Source organism: Coregonus clupeaformis, chromosome 34 (genome assembly GCF_020615455.1).
Source record: "Coregonus clupeaformis isolate EN_2021a chromosome 34, ASM2061545v1, whole genome shotgun sequence".
Classification (NCBI taxonomy): Eukaryota; Metazoa; Chordata; class Actinopteri; order Salmoniformes; family Salmonidae; genus Coregonus; species Coregonus clupeaformis.
In genome coordinates, this window is record NC_059225.1 from 44,286,599 (window position 1) to 44,304,828 (window position 18,230).

Genomic DNA, 18,230 nt, shown 5'->3' on the forward strand with positions numbered 1-18,230 from the left:
CAGTTCTTCCATGGCCTGCATACTCACCAGACATGTCACCCATTGAGCATGTTTGGGATGCTCTGGATCGACGTGTACGACAGCGTGTTCCACAGCCAACATTCAACAGTCCACAATCAACAGCCTGATGAACTCTATACGAAGGAGATGTGTCACGCTGCATGAGGCAAATGGTGGTCACCTCAGATACTGACTGGTTCTTATCCACACCCCTACCTTCTTTTTTAAGGTATCTGTGACCAACAGATGCATATCTGTATTCCCAGTCATGTGAAATCCATCGATTAGGGCCTAGTCAATTTATTTCAGTTGACTGATTTCCTTATACAAACTGTAATTGTTGCATGTTGCGTTTATATTTTTGTTCAGTGTAGTTTGCCACAATATATCAGTTTGTCAAGCTTCCTGGGTGTGTGTGTTTTAACCACATGAAAGCTTAGCATGTCAGTGGTGTTCTACCTCAATGCTACACACACACACAACATACACACAGGGAACATGAGGGATGTCTGTGTGTGTAGTTAGTACTGTGTACAGTTTTTTAAACAAGGCATAAATGTGTCTTATTAAAAGGGATATTGGAAGAAAAGAGATCTAGGCCTAATATTTGAAGTGAGGCTAAGCCTATGAAAAATTAATGGCAACTGAATTCATGAATTCAACTGAGCGTAAAGCTGGTTTCAGCTGCCAATCACTTAATCAAGTCAGAAATGAGAGTGAGAGGAGAGAACTCATAGCATGAAAACAGGAAGGAAGCCCCAACAAATCACCACTGCAATGGTAGCTCCATCACTTCCTGATTCTAATTCCAGAACTATGGGAAAATACATGACACAAACTACGCTGTAGGCCACAGAATGAAACGTAATTACCTGTACTTTCTCAATGTGTGTAGTGGAGATAGAGAGAGCGCATGGGCTGCACCAATTTTAATTTGTTTTGAGGGAAACACGTATGTCATGGTCAGTAAGACCACAACCAGATACTAGACTACGGAAAAAAAGCTGTTTCTCTTCCAATGGTTCATGGTAAATGAGAGGGATGGTTGAGTATGACGTGTCAAAGTAGCTGAACTAATTGCCAAGAATCAAATCTTTCTCTTCGCTGTTGCAAAAGTGTCAGCTAGGCAGGAAGGGTGTGAGTGTTGAGTGGTTTCCTCTGTAGTATCTGATGTTCAGAAACAGGAGTGAGAGGTGAGAATAGGGTTTTTGTCGGTAGGTTTTCGTAGTAGACAAGAGAATCCTACACAAACACATGCACAGACAAATCATGGTGTGGATGGCAGGTGCTTCACATTACTACAGTATTTTTAAAATACTTTGAAAAAGGTATTTTAACCCAGAATTCCCAAATAGAAACAGATACGTGAGAAAGTTGCATTTGATGTAAGCCTTAAGTATCTGCAAATATCATAAGTTGACACTGATGTACTATGGGCATGCATGAAATGCATCACATAAAAATATATTGCATCTTCTAGTTCCAATGCATTATGTGTAATGCAGTACAGGACATGCATGTCTCTGACCAAGGCATGCGAACCTATATGTATGATCTTGCTTGTCCATGTGACTTTGGTTTCCGTTGCTTGCCTGCTTCCGCAAATACAAAAGCACGGCTCCGCTATATTGAGAACACACACGGCTCCACATAGATGAGAACCGATCTACCGACCGACGCTGCGTCGCACAAACCAGAGATATGGTCAGGAGCTCAACCGTCAAGTTGCTAGAAGAACACACACCTAACCACCAGCGTAAGTAGTGGATGCATGGTGCACTGTGCACTTGCTCTATCTGTGTGTGAGCTATTTACACTCAACAGCGTGTAACAAAGTAATGAATGAATAACATCCGCGCAAATGACACTTTTCTCAGTACATACTTGTAATATCAGAACAGAAAGTGTAACTTTGAATTTATTTTCATTCATGCTCTTAGGTCAAGGAATGTTACTTTGTAGCTTAATATCCTTATTTTTATACAGTCTATGCTAATTCATTGTATTTGTCAATCTGCTTATAAATTGCTAATAAACTATTATTTATTTGTTTATTTCACTATTAGTAAACGTCTTGTAAAGCATTATACGGTGCATTATTTGTTCAGATATTTAATATGTCAATTCAATACTTTGGATTTATAAATAGATTATAGATTATTCATAATTAATGTATTTGATTACTACAGTAGTGGAGAGTTCAAAAGGTACTCGCACTCAAACCATAATAAGGAGTAACCCAAGGAGGCCGAGATGCAAAAATGATATAGGCATGTATTCAATTAAGTATATTATTTTTGCATCTCAGCCTCCTTGGGTTATTCATTTTCATGGTTTGAGTGCGAGTACCTTTTGAACTCTCTGTATATACAGTGAGGGAAAAAAAGTATTTGATCCCCTGCTGATTTTGCCCACTGACAAAGAAATTATCAGTCTATAATTTTAATGATAGGTTTATTTGAACAGTGAGAGACAGAATAACAACAACAAAAAACAGAAAAACGCATGTCAAAAATGTTATAAATTGATTTGCATTTTAATGAGGGAAATAAGTATTTGACCCCTCTGCAAAACATGATTTAGTACTTGGTGGCAAAACCCTTGTTGGCAATCACAGAGGTCAGACGTTTCTTGTAGTTGGCCACCAGGTTTGCACACATCTCAGGAGGGATTTTGTCCCCCTCCTCTTTGCAGATATTCTCCAAGTCATTAAGGTTTCGAGGCTGACGTTTGGCAACTCGAACCTTCAGCTCCCTCCACAGATTTTCTATGGGATTAAGGTCTGGAGACTGGCTAGGCCACTCCAGGACCTTAATGTGCTTCTTCTTGAGCCACTCCTTTGTTGCCTTGGCCGTGTGTTTTGGGTCATTGTCATGCTGGAATACCCATCCACGACCCATTTTCAATGCCCTGGCTGAGGGAAGGAGGTTCTCACCCAAGATTTGACGGTACATGGCCCCGTCCATCGTCCCTTTGATGCGGCGAAGTTGTCCTGTCCCCTTAGCAGAAAAACACCCCCAAAGCATAATGTTTCCACCTCCATGTTTGATGTGGGGATGGTGTTCTTGGGGTCATAGGCAGCATTCCTCCTCCTCCAAACACGGCGAGTTGAGTTGATGCCAAAGAGCTCCATTTTGGTCTCATCTGACCACAACACTTTCACCCAGTTCTCCTCTGAATCATTCAGATGTTCATTGGCAAACTTCAGACGGGCCTGTATATGTGCTTTCTTGAGCAGGGGGACCTTGCAGGCGCTGCAGGATTTCAGTCCTTCACGGCGTAGTGTGTTACCAATTGTTTTCTTGGTGACTATGGTCCCAGCTGCCTTGAAATCATTGACAAGATCCTCCCGTGTAGTTCTGGGCTGATTCCTCACCGTTCTCATGATCATTGCAACTCCACGAGGTGAGATCTTGCATGGAGCCCCAGGCCGAGGGAGATTGACAGTTATTTAGTGTTTCTTCCATTTGCGAATAATTGCACCAACTGTTGTCACCTTCTCACCAAGCTGCTTGGCGATGGTCTTGTAGCCCATTCCAGCCTTGTGTAGGTCTACAATCTTGTCCCTGACATCCTTGGAGAGCTCTTTGGTCTTGGCCATGGTGGAGAGTTTGGAATCTGATTGATTGATTGCTTCTGTGGACAGGTGTCTTTTATACAGGTAACAAGCTGAGATTAGGAGCACTCCCTTTAAGAGTGTGCTCCTGATCTCAGCTCGTTACCTGTATAAAAGACACATGGGAGCCAGAAATCTTTCTGATTGAGAGGGGGTCAAATGTTTATTTCCCTCATTAAAATGCAAATCAATTTATAACATTTTTGACATGCGTTTTTCTGGATTTGTTTGTTGTTATTCTGTCTCTCACTGTTCAAATAAACCTACCATTAAAATTATAGACTGATCATTTCTTTGTCAGTGGGCGAACGTACAAAATCAGCAGGGGATCAAATACTTTTTTCCCTCACTGTACAGTATTATTTCTCATACGCACCGGTCACCTTTGTTTTTAGCCTGAGCGCAAACCCTCATACTGTCTTATTACTACAGTAGTGCACATAGGATAACACAAATTATTATGTAACATATATTTCCAACAGAGAATAGTGGAATTGACCTATGTGCCACATAGATTTGATAGAATTTTTCAGATTTGATGGTTACAGTATGAAAAGCATTAATTGAATGCTTATCAAGGTTAAAAGATAACGGAGATATACAGCTGTTATTCTATTCGTATGGGTGAGAGACTGCGTTGGTGTTGTATTGTCTGGCATACACTCAGTGGCCAGTTTATTAGGTACATCCATCTAGTATCAGGTCGGACCCCCCTTTGCCTCCAGAACAGCCTGAATTTTTTGCGGCATGAAAACGTTGCTCAATTGGTATCAATTGGTGTGCCAGGAAAACATTCCCCATACCATTACACCACCGCCACCAGCCTGTACCGTTGACACCAGGCAGGATGGGGCCATGAGCTCATGCTGTTTACGCCAAATCCTGACTCTGCCATCATCATGACGCAACAGAAACCGGGATTCGTCGGACCAGGCAATGTTTTTCCACTCCTCAATTGTCCAGTGTTGGTGATCGCGTGCCCACTGGAACCACTTCTTCTTGTTTTTAGCTGATAGGAGTGGAACCCGGTGTGGTCATCTGCTGCAATAGCCCATCTGTGGCAAGGATCGACAAGTTGTACTGCGCCGTTATTTGCCTGTTTGTGGGCTGCCTGGACAACTTGCACAATTCTTGCCATTCTCCTTCGACTTCTCATCAACGAGTTTGGGAAACCATAGACTACCTCTCCTTTTCTGAGTCTCAGTCCTCTCCTGCTCCCTTCTCTCCTCCACAGTGAGGATGTTAAGATGCCCATCCACGGCCTCCTCCCTACCCTGATCTGTCTCACCCTCTGGCCCCTGTGGAGCCTGCTGATGCCCGCCCTCTGCCACCCTCACCACAGCCCCTGCAGACTGGTAAGAGCTAAACTTCTTGAACAAGTTATTAGAGTGTAGAGGAAGCAAATATACACTCTAAAAAGAAAATGTTCCTGGAGGCACCTTCAGGGGTTCCTCAGATTGCAACACCAGCGAAACCCATAAAGGTGCCTCCAGGAACCTTTTCCCTGAGGAACCTTTTAGGGTTTTAAGGATACTGTAGGAACCGTTTATGTCCCGGCATTCTATTATGAATAATATAAATAATAATACTATTAACAATAGTAATAATACAAATAACATTGAGTGGCACACTTGTAAAGTCACAAATTAATTTGATTGACCTTGAAATTCACAGAAATCCAAATATGCAATCAATAAAGTACAATTCCAAACGTTGACAAACATTCATATTTAATGTGATCTACAGCAAGATAGGAGCCTATACTAATCTGAATCTTGTGAGAAAATACAATAATTATTGTCATCAACTATACAAATCAAAATACCTAATTTTACTGATAGAAATGATATGTTTAGACACATGGAGAATATTTCACAGGTCAATAATAAAACTGATAGGCATGTAGAGACACTAACCAAGCATTAGCACATTGAATAACAGCTTTTCTAAGTGGTTTCTAAATTGTATACAGTGGGGGTCTGAAATTATTGACACCCTTGATAAAGATGTGCAAAAATGACTATAAAATAAATAATTCAAATACTAAGCTACATTGTATGCTCAAAAAAAGGGGAAATTATATATTATTTTATACTAATACAATTGCTCAGAGAAAGAGATTGTTTAAAATGATTGACACCCCTGTTTTCAATACCTTTCAATACTTCACCTTGCGAGGATAAGGGCACTGAGCCTTTTTCTAAAATGTTTTATGAGTTGGAGAACACATTGGGAGGGATCTTAGACCATTCCTGTGATGAGTGTGATAGAAGGAGTCAGGCGCAGTAGGGTAAATCACCAAATACAGAGTTTATTCTGTCGTACACAATTGCGCTGGATAGCGACAAACGAAAACAGGCACAGGGGAAACTATCTACCCTGGCAATACACGGTACGGGATACTCCAACAATATACAGGCACAGGGGAAATATCTACCCTGGCAATACACGGTACGGGATACTCCAACAATATACAGGCACAGGGGAAATATCTACCCCGGCAATACAAGGTGCGAGTAGCTCCACCGAGCTACACTACTCTCACAATAAACAATCACCCACAAGGACAAGGGGGCAGAGGGAACACTTATACACGGACTAATGAGGGGATAAGAACCAGGTGTGTGTAATTGACAAGACAAGACAAATGGAATGATGATATATGGAGCGGCAGTGGCTAGTAAGCCGGTGACGACGAACGCCGAAGCCTGCCTGAACAAGGAGGGGAGGCAGCCTCGGCGGAAGTCGTAACAATTCCTCCATACAGAATCTTTCTAGATCCTTGATATAATTCGATCTGCGCTTATGGACTGCCTTCTTCAATTCAAACCACAGGTTTTCAATGGGTTTCAGGTCTTTGCAAAAATTTAAATGTTGTGGCCAATTAAAAATTTTTGTGTGCTTGGGGTTATTGTCTTGCTGGAAGAGCCACTCCTGATGTCGTTGACCTTAACAAGGGCCCAAGGACCAGTGGAAGCAAAAATACCACCACCATATTTTACAGTAGGTATGGGGTTATTTTCTGCTCATGCATGCTCATCTCGACACCAAACCCACAACTGCTGTGAGTGGCCAAAGAGTTCTATTTTCATGTCATCCAACAAATGTAAACTCCTGGAGTTTGCTAAACAGCGTTGGCACTTGGATTGGAACTGATGCTTTGGTCAGATGACATGAAAATAGAGCTCTTTGGCCAAGCACATCAGTCGTGGGTTTGACGTCGAAATGAGAATACATCAGAAAAAAAAAACACAACAATAAAACATGTAGGTACCTACACAGGAACACCGGCGACCCTGGGACCCCCCATCATACGTTAGCAAAAATATCACAATCCAAGTCTCAAATGTCTCAAGGCTTAAAAATAATTTTTTAACCTGTCTCCTCTCCTTCATCTACACTGATTGAAGTGGATTTAACAGGTGACATCAATAAGGGATCATAGCTTTCACCTGGATTCACCTGGTCAGTCTAGTTATGGAAAGAGCAGGTGTTCCTAATGTTTTGTACATTCAGTGTATATTTCCACACTATGAGGTTGGAATAATACTGTGAAATTGTGAAAATTATGATAATGCGCTTTCAGTGTAAGAGCTGTTTGAAAAGACCGCCTGAAATTTCTGCCTGTTTTGATGGGAGTGAATGCGGTGAATTAGTTCATAGACTATTAAGAAAGAGTTCCAAACCTCTCTGCCAATAACAGCACATTTTCAGTTTTCCCCTCCCCACTCAAACCACTCCCAGACATTCCTAGCAAAATTATTGCTTTAGAAATTGCTCTTGCTAAGAAGAAATGTTTGTTTATTTTTTACCATTTTAATTTCAAACAATCACAGCAAGGTACTTAATTGTGACCCAGAAATTATTTGATATTGATATGGATTGAATTAAATTTAAATTTAATTAAATTATGGTTTGGTTAAATGAACCAGTTTGATTAATTCAGTCCATATTTAAAGCCAAAGTTCAGTATTCTATGAGCCAGGTGAAACTGTAATCCACAGCCACTACAAACTTCAGCTAACTTTAGCCACAGCTAGCTAACAATCAATGGAAGTGATAGCTGCAACCGGTTGATTTCAGTGAATATAAAAAAATCCTCCTCATGCTCCTAGCCTACATTGGAAAGTACATAGACTTTTTGTTTATAAAAAAAAAAAACCTGGGGCCTCCCGAGTGGTGCAGCGGTCTAAGGCACTGCATCACAGTGCTTGAGGTGTCACTACAGACCCGGGTTCGTTCCTAGGCTATGTCACAACCGGCCGTGACCGGGAGTCCCATAGGGCGGTGCACAATTGGCCCAGCGTCATCCGGGTTAGGGGAGGGTTTGGCCGTGGGGGCTTTACTTGGCTCATTGCGCTCCAGCGACTCTTTATGGTGGGCCGAGTGCCTGCAGGCTGACTTCGGTCATCAGTTGAACGGTGTTTCCTCCGACACATTGGTGCAGCTGGCTTCCGGGTTATGCTGGCGGGTGTTAAGGAGCGCAGTTTGGCGGGTCATGTTTCGGAGGACGCATGACTCGACCTTCGCCTCTCCCGAGCCCGTTGGGGAGTTGCAGCGATAAAACAAGATCGCAATTGGATATCACGAAAAAGGGGGTAAAAAAAATAGTATTTTTTATTCTTGTTTTTACTACCTGCCATGTAGACAGTAGACACACATATAATGAAATAGAAATGCAGAATCCAGCAGAGGGGAAACCCATTTTCACAAAATACTTTCATGATGAGACCACTTAACCTTTACAGAAAGCCAGCAAAAGTCTAAATAAACATAGCAGATTTTACCCATTAGGCCTACTGTACAGGCAGCAGTTTTTCAAAATGGCCACCAACCAGCTCAATGGGACCAAATTAGGCCTAGGTCTACTAAGAGTGGTTTAAATGGCAACAACTATTAAATGGCTTAAATAGCTTGAGACCAAAGACCAAATAAAATTAAACAGAAATCAGAACAGTGAATTACAGTCAAATAGCGAATTCATCCATTAGACAGCTGAATCAACACACGTTTTCTGAAAATGTTTTACTTCACCAAAAAAGCCTCTAAAGTAGTTAAAACAGAAAATGTCCTATTATTCTGTTTCTTAATCACTGCACCACACAGACCTTAGGCCTAGCTACTTAAAACAAAGTTACAGAATGAAAACCTTGGCAAAAAACCTGAAACCTATAGATCTAGGGGAGACTGGGGCACAAAGTAACACGGGCACAAAGTAACAACTAAATAGTGTATCTGGGTGATTCTGCAACTTCGGGCACTTTGGCCCTGCAAGATTTCAGAAATTAAAGCATATTGAAACACACTTTTACCAGTATTATAATTGTCTTTGATTTGTCTAGAAACAATATCTGATAATGGCTGCGATCGTGCTATTCAAGAATGTATATATTTTTGTCATTTTTCCAAGACAGCCATAGACAAATGTCATTTCCGTCATTAAACATCAATTTTATTTGAAAATGAAATATCATACAATTTATTTATAACACGTTTCTTATACATTTGTACATTAACTTGTATTGATTTTTAAGGTTTTCCTAATATTAATAATTCAACACGACCCCTGAATGTATAAACTTGCCTTTGTGACAGCTGAAAACATTTATTTATCATGAAAAATAAAAATGTCCACCCAACCGTTTTGTGAGATTATGATAACAACCATATGATTTCCCTGTCTACAACAAATCAATCAATGTAAATTATACATAGTATACTCATTTACCTCAAAAATATGGGTGTGGTGGAAAAGACAAGGTGTGGTGGAAATAAAATAAAAAACGTATGAAAACAATATTTTATTGCAAACATTTTGAACTAAAACCATTGTTCAACATATAATTAATATAAGACAAAGTAAGATTCCAAAAGTAGCCGATGGGCAGAGCTCAAGCATTTGTGGTAGATCCAAAACAGGTGTGGAGGGTCACCTGCTTGTGAGAATCACCAAAGTGAACTGCCTGGATTTCTCTGGTGTATTTACACAGGTAGTTCTCTGCAAAGTCAATATGCACGATGATCTCCTCTTTCCGCAGATTCTCTTTTAATTCTCTCAGTTTGGAGTATTGGTGTTGAATGTTGTACACGTGTTTCCCCAACTTCTCTTTCAATCCTTTGGAGAAGTCCTCCAGTAGAATCTGCAGTGTGCCACCCACCTTTTCTTTTACTGTCGAATGTACAGTGAACTTCTCCATGTTTCTCTCTCTCTTCAGCTTTGTTTTTCCACTCAAACCACCATGTCTGCTCACCAGCATCAAAGTCAGATGTTTAAGCTCTTTTGCTTGGCAAAGGGAGCACTCTCTGTACATGCACTCTTTCTTCAGGTTTTGAAAAATGTATGCACTCACTAACTGTAAGTCGCTATGGATAAGAGCGTCTGCTAAATGACTAAAATGTAAAATGTTCTCACAGCACAAAGACTCAATAAGGTTCTCAATGTAGTTTTTCCACCATGAACTGGAGGTTGGCGTGGGTTTTGCAGAGACATGTGTCCCTATCCTGGACTGTTGGCTTGACAACCCAAAAAGGATGTCTTTTGCAGAATTCATAGTAGGAAATTTGAATATCTGAATATTCCATCTTAAACTTCAGATAAAGGAGTATGAAAAATGTATGCACTCACTAACTGTAAGTAGTTCTGGATAAGAGCGTCTGCTAAATGACTAAAATGTAAATGTAAAATGAATTGTTCCATTCAAGAAGCGCTTCTGCTTTTTCTTCTTGTTCCTCGTTAGTGTCCTTTTTCCCTGTTGTTGCTCTACTGTTGTCATCATGTTCATAGAATCTAGTGATTTTCTCTTCTGTGGCTGTGCTAATTCTGTTACACTGCTTTTTCCTGGAGTATTGAAGACTTGTTGGCCTGTTTTCATTTGCCCTCATTGCTTTTGCTGAAAATCAAAATTCTCTGTTTGCGGCTTTGACTAGGCCATACTTTCTCAGGATGTTGCCTCTGAGCATTTTTGAAGCCACTTGTTTGTCCTTGGCACTGCGCATGTTTTGATACTTTTGCTTTAACTCTGCAATGATGGCATTTTGAAACAATAAAATCCTTCTCAAGTGATTTGATATTGAGATAAAAATGGCTGCATTGGTACTTTAAGAAATAAGTTGACATAATTAGAAATAAGATATTCTCCTCTTTTCTACTGTAGGTACTGTATGTAATTCAAAATTAGTTTATTCTGTTACGCTAGCGATATTCCTTTTTTTTATGCTCTCTCCCAATGTGTTCTCCAACTCATAAAACATTTCAGAAAAAGGCTCAGTGCCGTTATCCTTGCAAGGTAAGCTATTGAAAGGTACTAAACAAATGATTACTTGTTAAACAAAATCTCTTTCTCTGAGCAATTGTATTAGTATAAAATAATATAATTTCTACTTTTTCAGGGCATACAACATAGCTCAGTATTTGAAATATTTATTTTATACATTTTTGCTAATCTTTATCAAGGGTGTCAATAATTTCAGGCCCCACAGTAACTCTCAATACAAAAATACAAAAAACATACAATAAAATACCATGTAAAAAAGTTCCTTTGAATTATGAACTTCAGAGCTTGTGGTTCTCACTGAAAGCTGTGAAAAAGTGCCTGATGACATCTTCATAAGAAATGCAGCATACACTCTGGTTTCTGAAGGGAAGAGAGAGCATAAGTTACCACAATAGATATAAGCAAAGGTAATTCTATCATGGAAACAGCTACTACTGCTGGTTCTCAGGGTTTCCGTTCATGCATACATTAAATACTTTTATATCGTCGTATACTCTCTGGTCTGATTTGTGGTATAATACCTTTTTTCTTTGCTGTTTAAAGTATTTTAACATATAAAATGAAGTATTTGAAATTGTATTGATCTCGCATACACTTAATTTCTCTCCCTTTCTTTTTACAGACCCAAAAGACTGCTCTCTGTAGTAAAAGTGAGATCTCATCTGTGCCGAGGGACCTACCGGACAACATAGAGGAACTCCACCTGACACATAACCACATTCAGACGCTACAAGATGACTCCCTCTCCCGCTACATCTTCCTTCGCACTCTGAGCTGTGCAGAAAACCGCTTGGAGACAGTGGGGTCAAAGTTCTTTCACAACTCACCTCATCTAGAGAGCCTCAATCTAGCTGCCAATAAACTTCACGTTGGATACCAGCAAACTAGCATGGCGCTGCTCACCCTGTCTGGACTCAGAGTTCTGGATCTGTCAGAAAACCAGCTTACGGATGACATGGCCTCCGTCCTCCTCCAGAATATGACGTCCCTGGAGTACCTCAACCTTTCCAGGAACCTCCTGCAAAGGCTGGACGAAAGCTCCTTCAGCGACCTCCACCAGCTCAGAGAGCTGGACCTGCAGAGGAACATGCTGTTTGAGATCGTTGGGGCCTTCGATCACCTGCACAAGCTCCAGAAACTAAACCTGGCCTTCAACTACCTGCCCTGCCTTGTGGACTTCAACATGACCCAGCTGGTTGTGCTCAACGCCAGTCACAACGTCATTGAGTGGTTCATAGCCAACCAGGACCTCCAGGAAACCTTCCAGCTGGAGACCCTGGATCTCACCGACAACAACCTCCTTTTCTTCCCCTTCCTGCCCACCCAGAGCCGCCTGAGGAACCTCTATCTGTCCCAGAACATGTTGAGCTTCTACGAACACCTGGCAGACACAGCTGGCTACCTAAACTGGACCACCAGTGTCCAGTTCTACAACCTGAGGGGCAACGTGAGCAATGTCACGGCCCAGCTGTGGGACGAGAGCCTGCACGGCGACATCTCCTCTCTAGACCTGCTGGATCTCAGTGGAAATCAGGTGGGCTACTTCCCCCAAGGGTTTATCAGCAAAATGCCTAGCCTGGCCAAACTCAGGATGCAGACAAACTGTCTCAAGGTTTTAAATCTAACACTGGAAAAACTTCCGGGGACGTTGTACGAGTTGGATTTGAGCAACAATAGATTAACGGAGCTCCATGCTGACCAAGGTAGTTTAAGTGAGTTAGGCAACCTGAGCTATCTCAACCTGAGCCAGAATGGCCTGCAGAGTCTACCTCCTAGACTGTTCTCCTCACTCACCAGCATCAGCTCTGTGGATATCAGCTTTAACAGAGTTGGCATATGCTCCCTTGAGAAAGGGGGCGGGAACATGGGTGGGGGTAACCAATCAGACTGTGTCGTTTGGAGAAACATCATCTCTCTGAGACAGCTCCACCTATCAGGGTGCAACCTGGGGAGGCTGCCGTCGTCAGCGTTCGCAGGGACACCTCTAACACACCTGGAGCTGTCTAATAACCCAGAACTCATCATCGGGCACAGCTCGATAGTAGGCCTCAGCAGAACTTTACACCATCTAGGATTGGGAAACACAGGCCTGAGAGACTTTGACTTCTCTCCTTTCCACTACTTGAAGTCTTTGAACATTTCCAGAAACTCTCTTACTCAGCTCCCTGCTTCACTGCTACACCTGGAGCTGAGGCTGCTGGACCTGAGGGACAACAAACTGAACACTCTCCCCTTAGATCAGGCTAACACATTAGCCTTGAAACTACACACTGTTTTTCTCAATGGAAACACTTTCAACTGCTGCCAGTTGGACTGGTACAGGACATTTGAGAGGGCGAAAACAGTCAATATCATTGACCTCTCAGACATTTCATGTCAGGATCTGACAAAAAGGACACACAGAGTGGTGCTTTTAGACCCTGTAATATGTGGTGGGAGTGAGGAGGAGTCTGTGTACTGGTACATCCTGTTGTTTATCGTACCTGTCCTCTGCCTGGTTGGGATTTCTGTCATCTTCCTGCTCACTTTCAGGCCCAGACTGCTTCCCAAGGCCATTAAAAAGAAATGCTGGAGGCCCACGTCATACTGACATTTCAGTCACCTTCCCTGTGTTGTGGAAGAAAGGTCAAATAATTAAGACAATGTGGTACATTCTGTCCAAGTGTGATGTTTTGCACATGGGTCGTTCCATGTCATTTCAGCAAGCCATGACACCCACCATCTCAGATTGTTCTGAAATCGTTTCTGTAGCTAGAAACAGATAAGATAAGCATTCCGGAAACATTATTTTGTTGAAATATAATTTGATCTCTGAGAAATTGAGCTAATTGTTGGCACCCAAATTGGCCACTTTAATTTATAGGATTCATTATAATATTCAATAATTATAGTACCAAAGTATTTTCTAACAATGAGTAAGACATGAGAAATCCTCACATCAATCCCACCCCAACAATGAGTATATAGTATCAGTTCTCAATGTTTGACAGGTAGTATGGAAATGCGGCTCCGAGTATTGTTTCTTCATCCTATGTAATTTGGTGATATTTTTTATTTTCCTGTTCAGATAAATTAATCAATGAAGTTAATTTTGCAGAGATCAAATAATATTTAAACAACATAAAGTTGCAGGAATGCTAATGTTATCTGTTTCTAACAACAGAAACAATTTCAGAACAACCTGAGATTTTGAATTTATTGTGTTAGAGGTTTCATGATGCTTGTATCTAAACCAAAGTAGATAATTTTAAGATTGTTCTATATATCAGTTTTGGTCTCTATAAGCTTCAATATTATTAGGTCCAAAACCTAGCATGAAAGTGCATCCCTGTAGCTGTGTGGGATAATATAGTCAAAATGTTTGCCTTGGGGTAAGTTGAGCCAATGGCCATGGGGTAAGTTGAGTAAATGGTTGAGCCAATGGCAAGTTGACCAAATTAAAAGTGTTTTCTTCCCAGGCGCAGTGGTGATCCGTCATTCAGGGCAGAGCCCCACCAGTTTTGAGCCCCATCTGTTTTAAAAAATTTTTTTTTTAATAAAGAAATATATTTTCTTTGTTGCTGCCTGTTTTGCATGTCATTTTGGCATTAATACGTGTCACATATCAGTTTGCGTGTCACATATAAAGCTGCATACAAACATGGTCTCCTTTTTGCTTTCCAAAATGCAGGTGTTTTAGCCTAGCTCAGTGCTTTCTGTGGTGGAGGGGCAGCCAGCTGAAAATACAGAGCGTAGGGGTTGGTAATCTTCTGTAGTTGCGCCATGATTGGCTCAGTGTTCTGTCACTCACGGGGACACTACGTCACCGCAAAATCTACAGGGAGAGCTAGAAAGTTCAAGCCCCCTTGGGTGCTGTCACGCGTGCTGTAGGTGGGTGCAGTGGTGGAATCAAACGCAGGACACCGAAGTATAGTCCAACAGACTTTAGTAAATCTCCAACAAGGAAATACGACAACTCTTGCCCGAAGGCGAAATTACGCACGAAGGCGAACAAAAACAAAAGCGCACTAAACAGGTGCGTAACACTCCAACGCAGTGGAGGGAAGCTCAACCGAGCGAAAATACTAATTAAGCCCTACACACGACAGACCAAAATCAATAACACACAACACTAGACAAACACAACGAGAAACTTATAGGACACTAATTACGCTAAACGAGAACAGGTGTGACAACAAACAGACAAAAGCAAACGAACATGAAACATACAACGGTGGCAGCTAGTATTCCGGAGACAACGAACGCCGAAGCCTGCCCGAACAAGGGAGAGAGGCAGCCTCGGCCGAAACCGTGACAGGTGCTGCCATAGATTTACATTAGAAGTGCACATCCAAGAAGGCTCAAGGTCATTGGCCACAGATAAAAGGACGTCAAATCACGTTATATCTACCGTAGCTTTGATTGGACTGATCATGTCAACATCATACTTAAAAAATTGTAGCTAGCAAGCTAGACAAGCAGTCATCATCATGAATCACATCAACAATCTACTGGCAAATCATTTTCAATCCTTGTCATATGAAGAGAAATTATAGATAAAACGTATCGGTGCTCATCAGCCATTGGACATACACATTAGACAACAAGTTGGAAATCGCAAATTCAACAATGAGTGGTTTGGAAGGAATCAGTGGCTAACTGCAAGCGTTGCAAAGCAATCACTATTTTGCTTCCCCTGCTATTTGGTGGAGAGGGTGTGTGGTCCAAGTCTGGGTTTAAGGGTCTCTTTTCCAAGCTTAAAAGGATAAACATTCACACGCAACACCATGGGCCAGAAAAGGTTGAATATATTGGCCATGCTGTCAATCCAGCATGACTTCTGCCACGTTCAAAACAACTGGAAACTCAGAACTGGGAAATCGCAGACTTCAGTGAGTTCAAGACAACTGGAAACTCTGAAAAAAACTAGCTCAGACTGGGAAAACACGTTTTGAACGGTCATCCAACTCGGAATTCCAAGTCAGGAACTCAAGCCTCTTTCTAGAGCTCCGACCTGAAGATCACTGAAGTCATGATTCAACCTTTTTTTTTCAGAGTTCCCATATCTTGATGACAAAGTTTAATGAAAACATTTGCCCACAAGAAGAACAGGAAGGTGGCGCGGCGGTCCAAGTGAGCACAGCACAACGGTGAGTCCAAAAATGTCTTGTATGCTGCTGCATAAATTATGTAATATGCCAGGGAGATATGTATACTGTAGCTAAGAAAGTAATACTAAGTGTATGTTGTGTAGTAAACTGTTAGTAGCCCATGTGCCTCACCCAAATAAGTTGGTCCCTTTCCCCCTCATAACTTAGCCTACTGTTCTGACTTGGTGGACACATGTAGTCTATAGCCTGTTTTAGAGAAATGTCATCAACAAATATTGTAAGAGCTTTCATTGTCTGCTTATATGCCCCCTTATTTATCCTACAGTTCTGACTTGATGTACAGGGAGAATACTGTAAGAACGGCCCACGTTCTGAATTCTGTCGCTGTAAATTTCCAAAGTGCTGAACAAATAGTTATATTGACTACGTCTGTCTTAGCTCGCTCATTAATGTCTTAATCGAAATTACGGATTGCCTCTTATCCGCTCATCGTTCCCTTATGCCATAGTTTGTACATCTCAATTGTCAGTAGAAAGCACATTTGTTTAAGCAAGTCAGTCATATCAGCCATGTTTTTTAAAGGCAGTAAATGAGGCTGAATTAACTGTTTCGCTGCCAGACAAGGCTCCGCTGATAGCCAGGTGTAGCAGTGGTAAGGATTCACTCCATGGTGCTGAAAAGAAAGCTCTGCTGTTGGGACAGCTTTATGTAGGCCCTAACAGTTTGTGGGCACCGTTTGTCACCATTATAGTGCAATTAATGTATTGTTTAGTGTTGTGTTCTTTTGTGTAGTGGCTTTGCTGGCATGCATTAAAAAAAACATGCTAAAATCGCCACTGCCCAGGCATAATGCAAGGCATTATCGCTGGGCTATGAGGTAACAACAGGGCCTATGTTATAGTGTAAAAAAAAGTACAACATGTTTGTTAGATGTTAAGCCTGTGTTAAAAGATGCTTAAAATGATTAAAAGACAAAAAAGCAATTGTGATTGTGTTGAATTGTGTTTGGGAAATAAAGATAGACATGTTTTAAAAAGGTAGTGGTAATATTTCGTTCGGTACTGTGACGAGTACTGAGGATACGAAAGGCAGGATGCAGAAGCAGGAATTAACAAGGTAAAGGTTTACTTAACAATGACAACGAGCATACCAACGCGTACATAAACGACACGACTCTAACAATTACACACAACAATGAACAAACAGTCCAGGGCTAAATAGGGGTGGTGATGAGATGATGAGGTGCAGGTGCGCTGGAGGTGATTAGGGTGCGTTGGGTTTCCATTCCTGTGTTTGCCGAAGTGATGCGCTCAGACCGGTGGCTCAGTAGACCGGCGAATCAGAGCGCCGGAGGGGAGCAATGGGAGGAGACGTGACAGGTACAGACATTTGTAGGTGGCTTAACTTACCCTGTCCAGCGGCTCAACTTACCCACATTTTTTTGGACAAGCTATGTTTTCAAAGCTGTGATGTTAACATGAGTTCTGATTAAGTTACCCCTCTCTCCCCTACATGTGGTGATTTCTCACATTGACAAAACATAAAACAAACATACTGTATCCTGTTAAAATAAACCAGATGTGATAAATAACTCTGTTTATTATCTATGCATAGTCACTTTAACTCTACCTACATGTACATATTACCTCAATTACCTCAACTAACCTGTGCCCCCGCACAACGACTCTATACCGCTACCCCCTGTATATAGCCTCACTACTGTTATTTTGCTGCTGCTCTTTAATTATTTGTTATTTCTTTTTATTTCTTTTATTTTTTACTTAACACATATTTTTCTTAAAACTGCATTGTTGGTTAAGGGCTTGTAAGTAAGCATTTCACTGTAAGGTCTACATCTGTTGTATTTGGCGCATGTGACAAATACAATTTTATTTTATTTGATAACTGCGTGCTATACATTTTTCGGAAGCCAGTCAAGATTTCCCATAAATGTGCTGGACCTTTTTGCATCATTATAATCTGATGGTACTATGTGTACTTGGTTTACACCATCCCTGCCTCTAGGGGCCTGTTGTGTGCGCTTATTGTGTTTGTATGTGTGTGCAGAAGTCTTGTGATGCAAACTGTTGCTAAAAGCAGCTGAGGAAACATGACATTTCCTGTTTTGTTGAGATGTGCAGCAACTGCCCAGTTGTGTCTCAGAAAGGAGTTGGCCTCGAGTCGGATTTGTGAGGCACAGCTACAACTTTGGCCACGGGGACCGCATTTAAGTTGATTTCCAGTATTCCA

The 18,230-nt window shown here is 41.4% G+C and overlaps 1 protein-coding gene across 1 annotated transcript; it reads left to right on the top strand.

Annotated features, from left to right (window-relative positions):
- Positions 1-1,665: 1,665 nt before the first annotated feature.
- nrros (negative regulator of reactive oxygen species) lies at positions 1,666-14,029 on the top strand. The gene is made up of 3 exons (XM_041861382.2): positions 1,666-1,756; positions 4,851-4,971; positions 11,513-14,029. Exons 2-3 carry the CDS (start codon positions 4,864-4,866, stop codon positions 13,478-13,480), a joined length of 2,076 nt encoding a protein of 691 aa, XP_041717316.2. The 5' UTR covers positions 1,666-1,756; positions 4,851-4,863; the 3' UTR covers positions 13,481-14,029.
- The last annotated feature ends 4,201 nt before the right edge of the window (positions 14,030-18,230 follow it).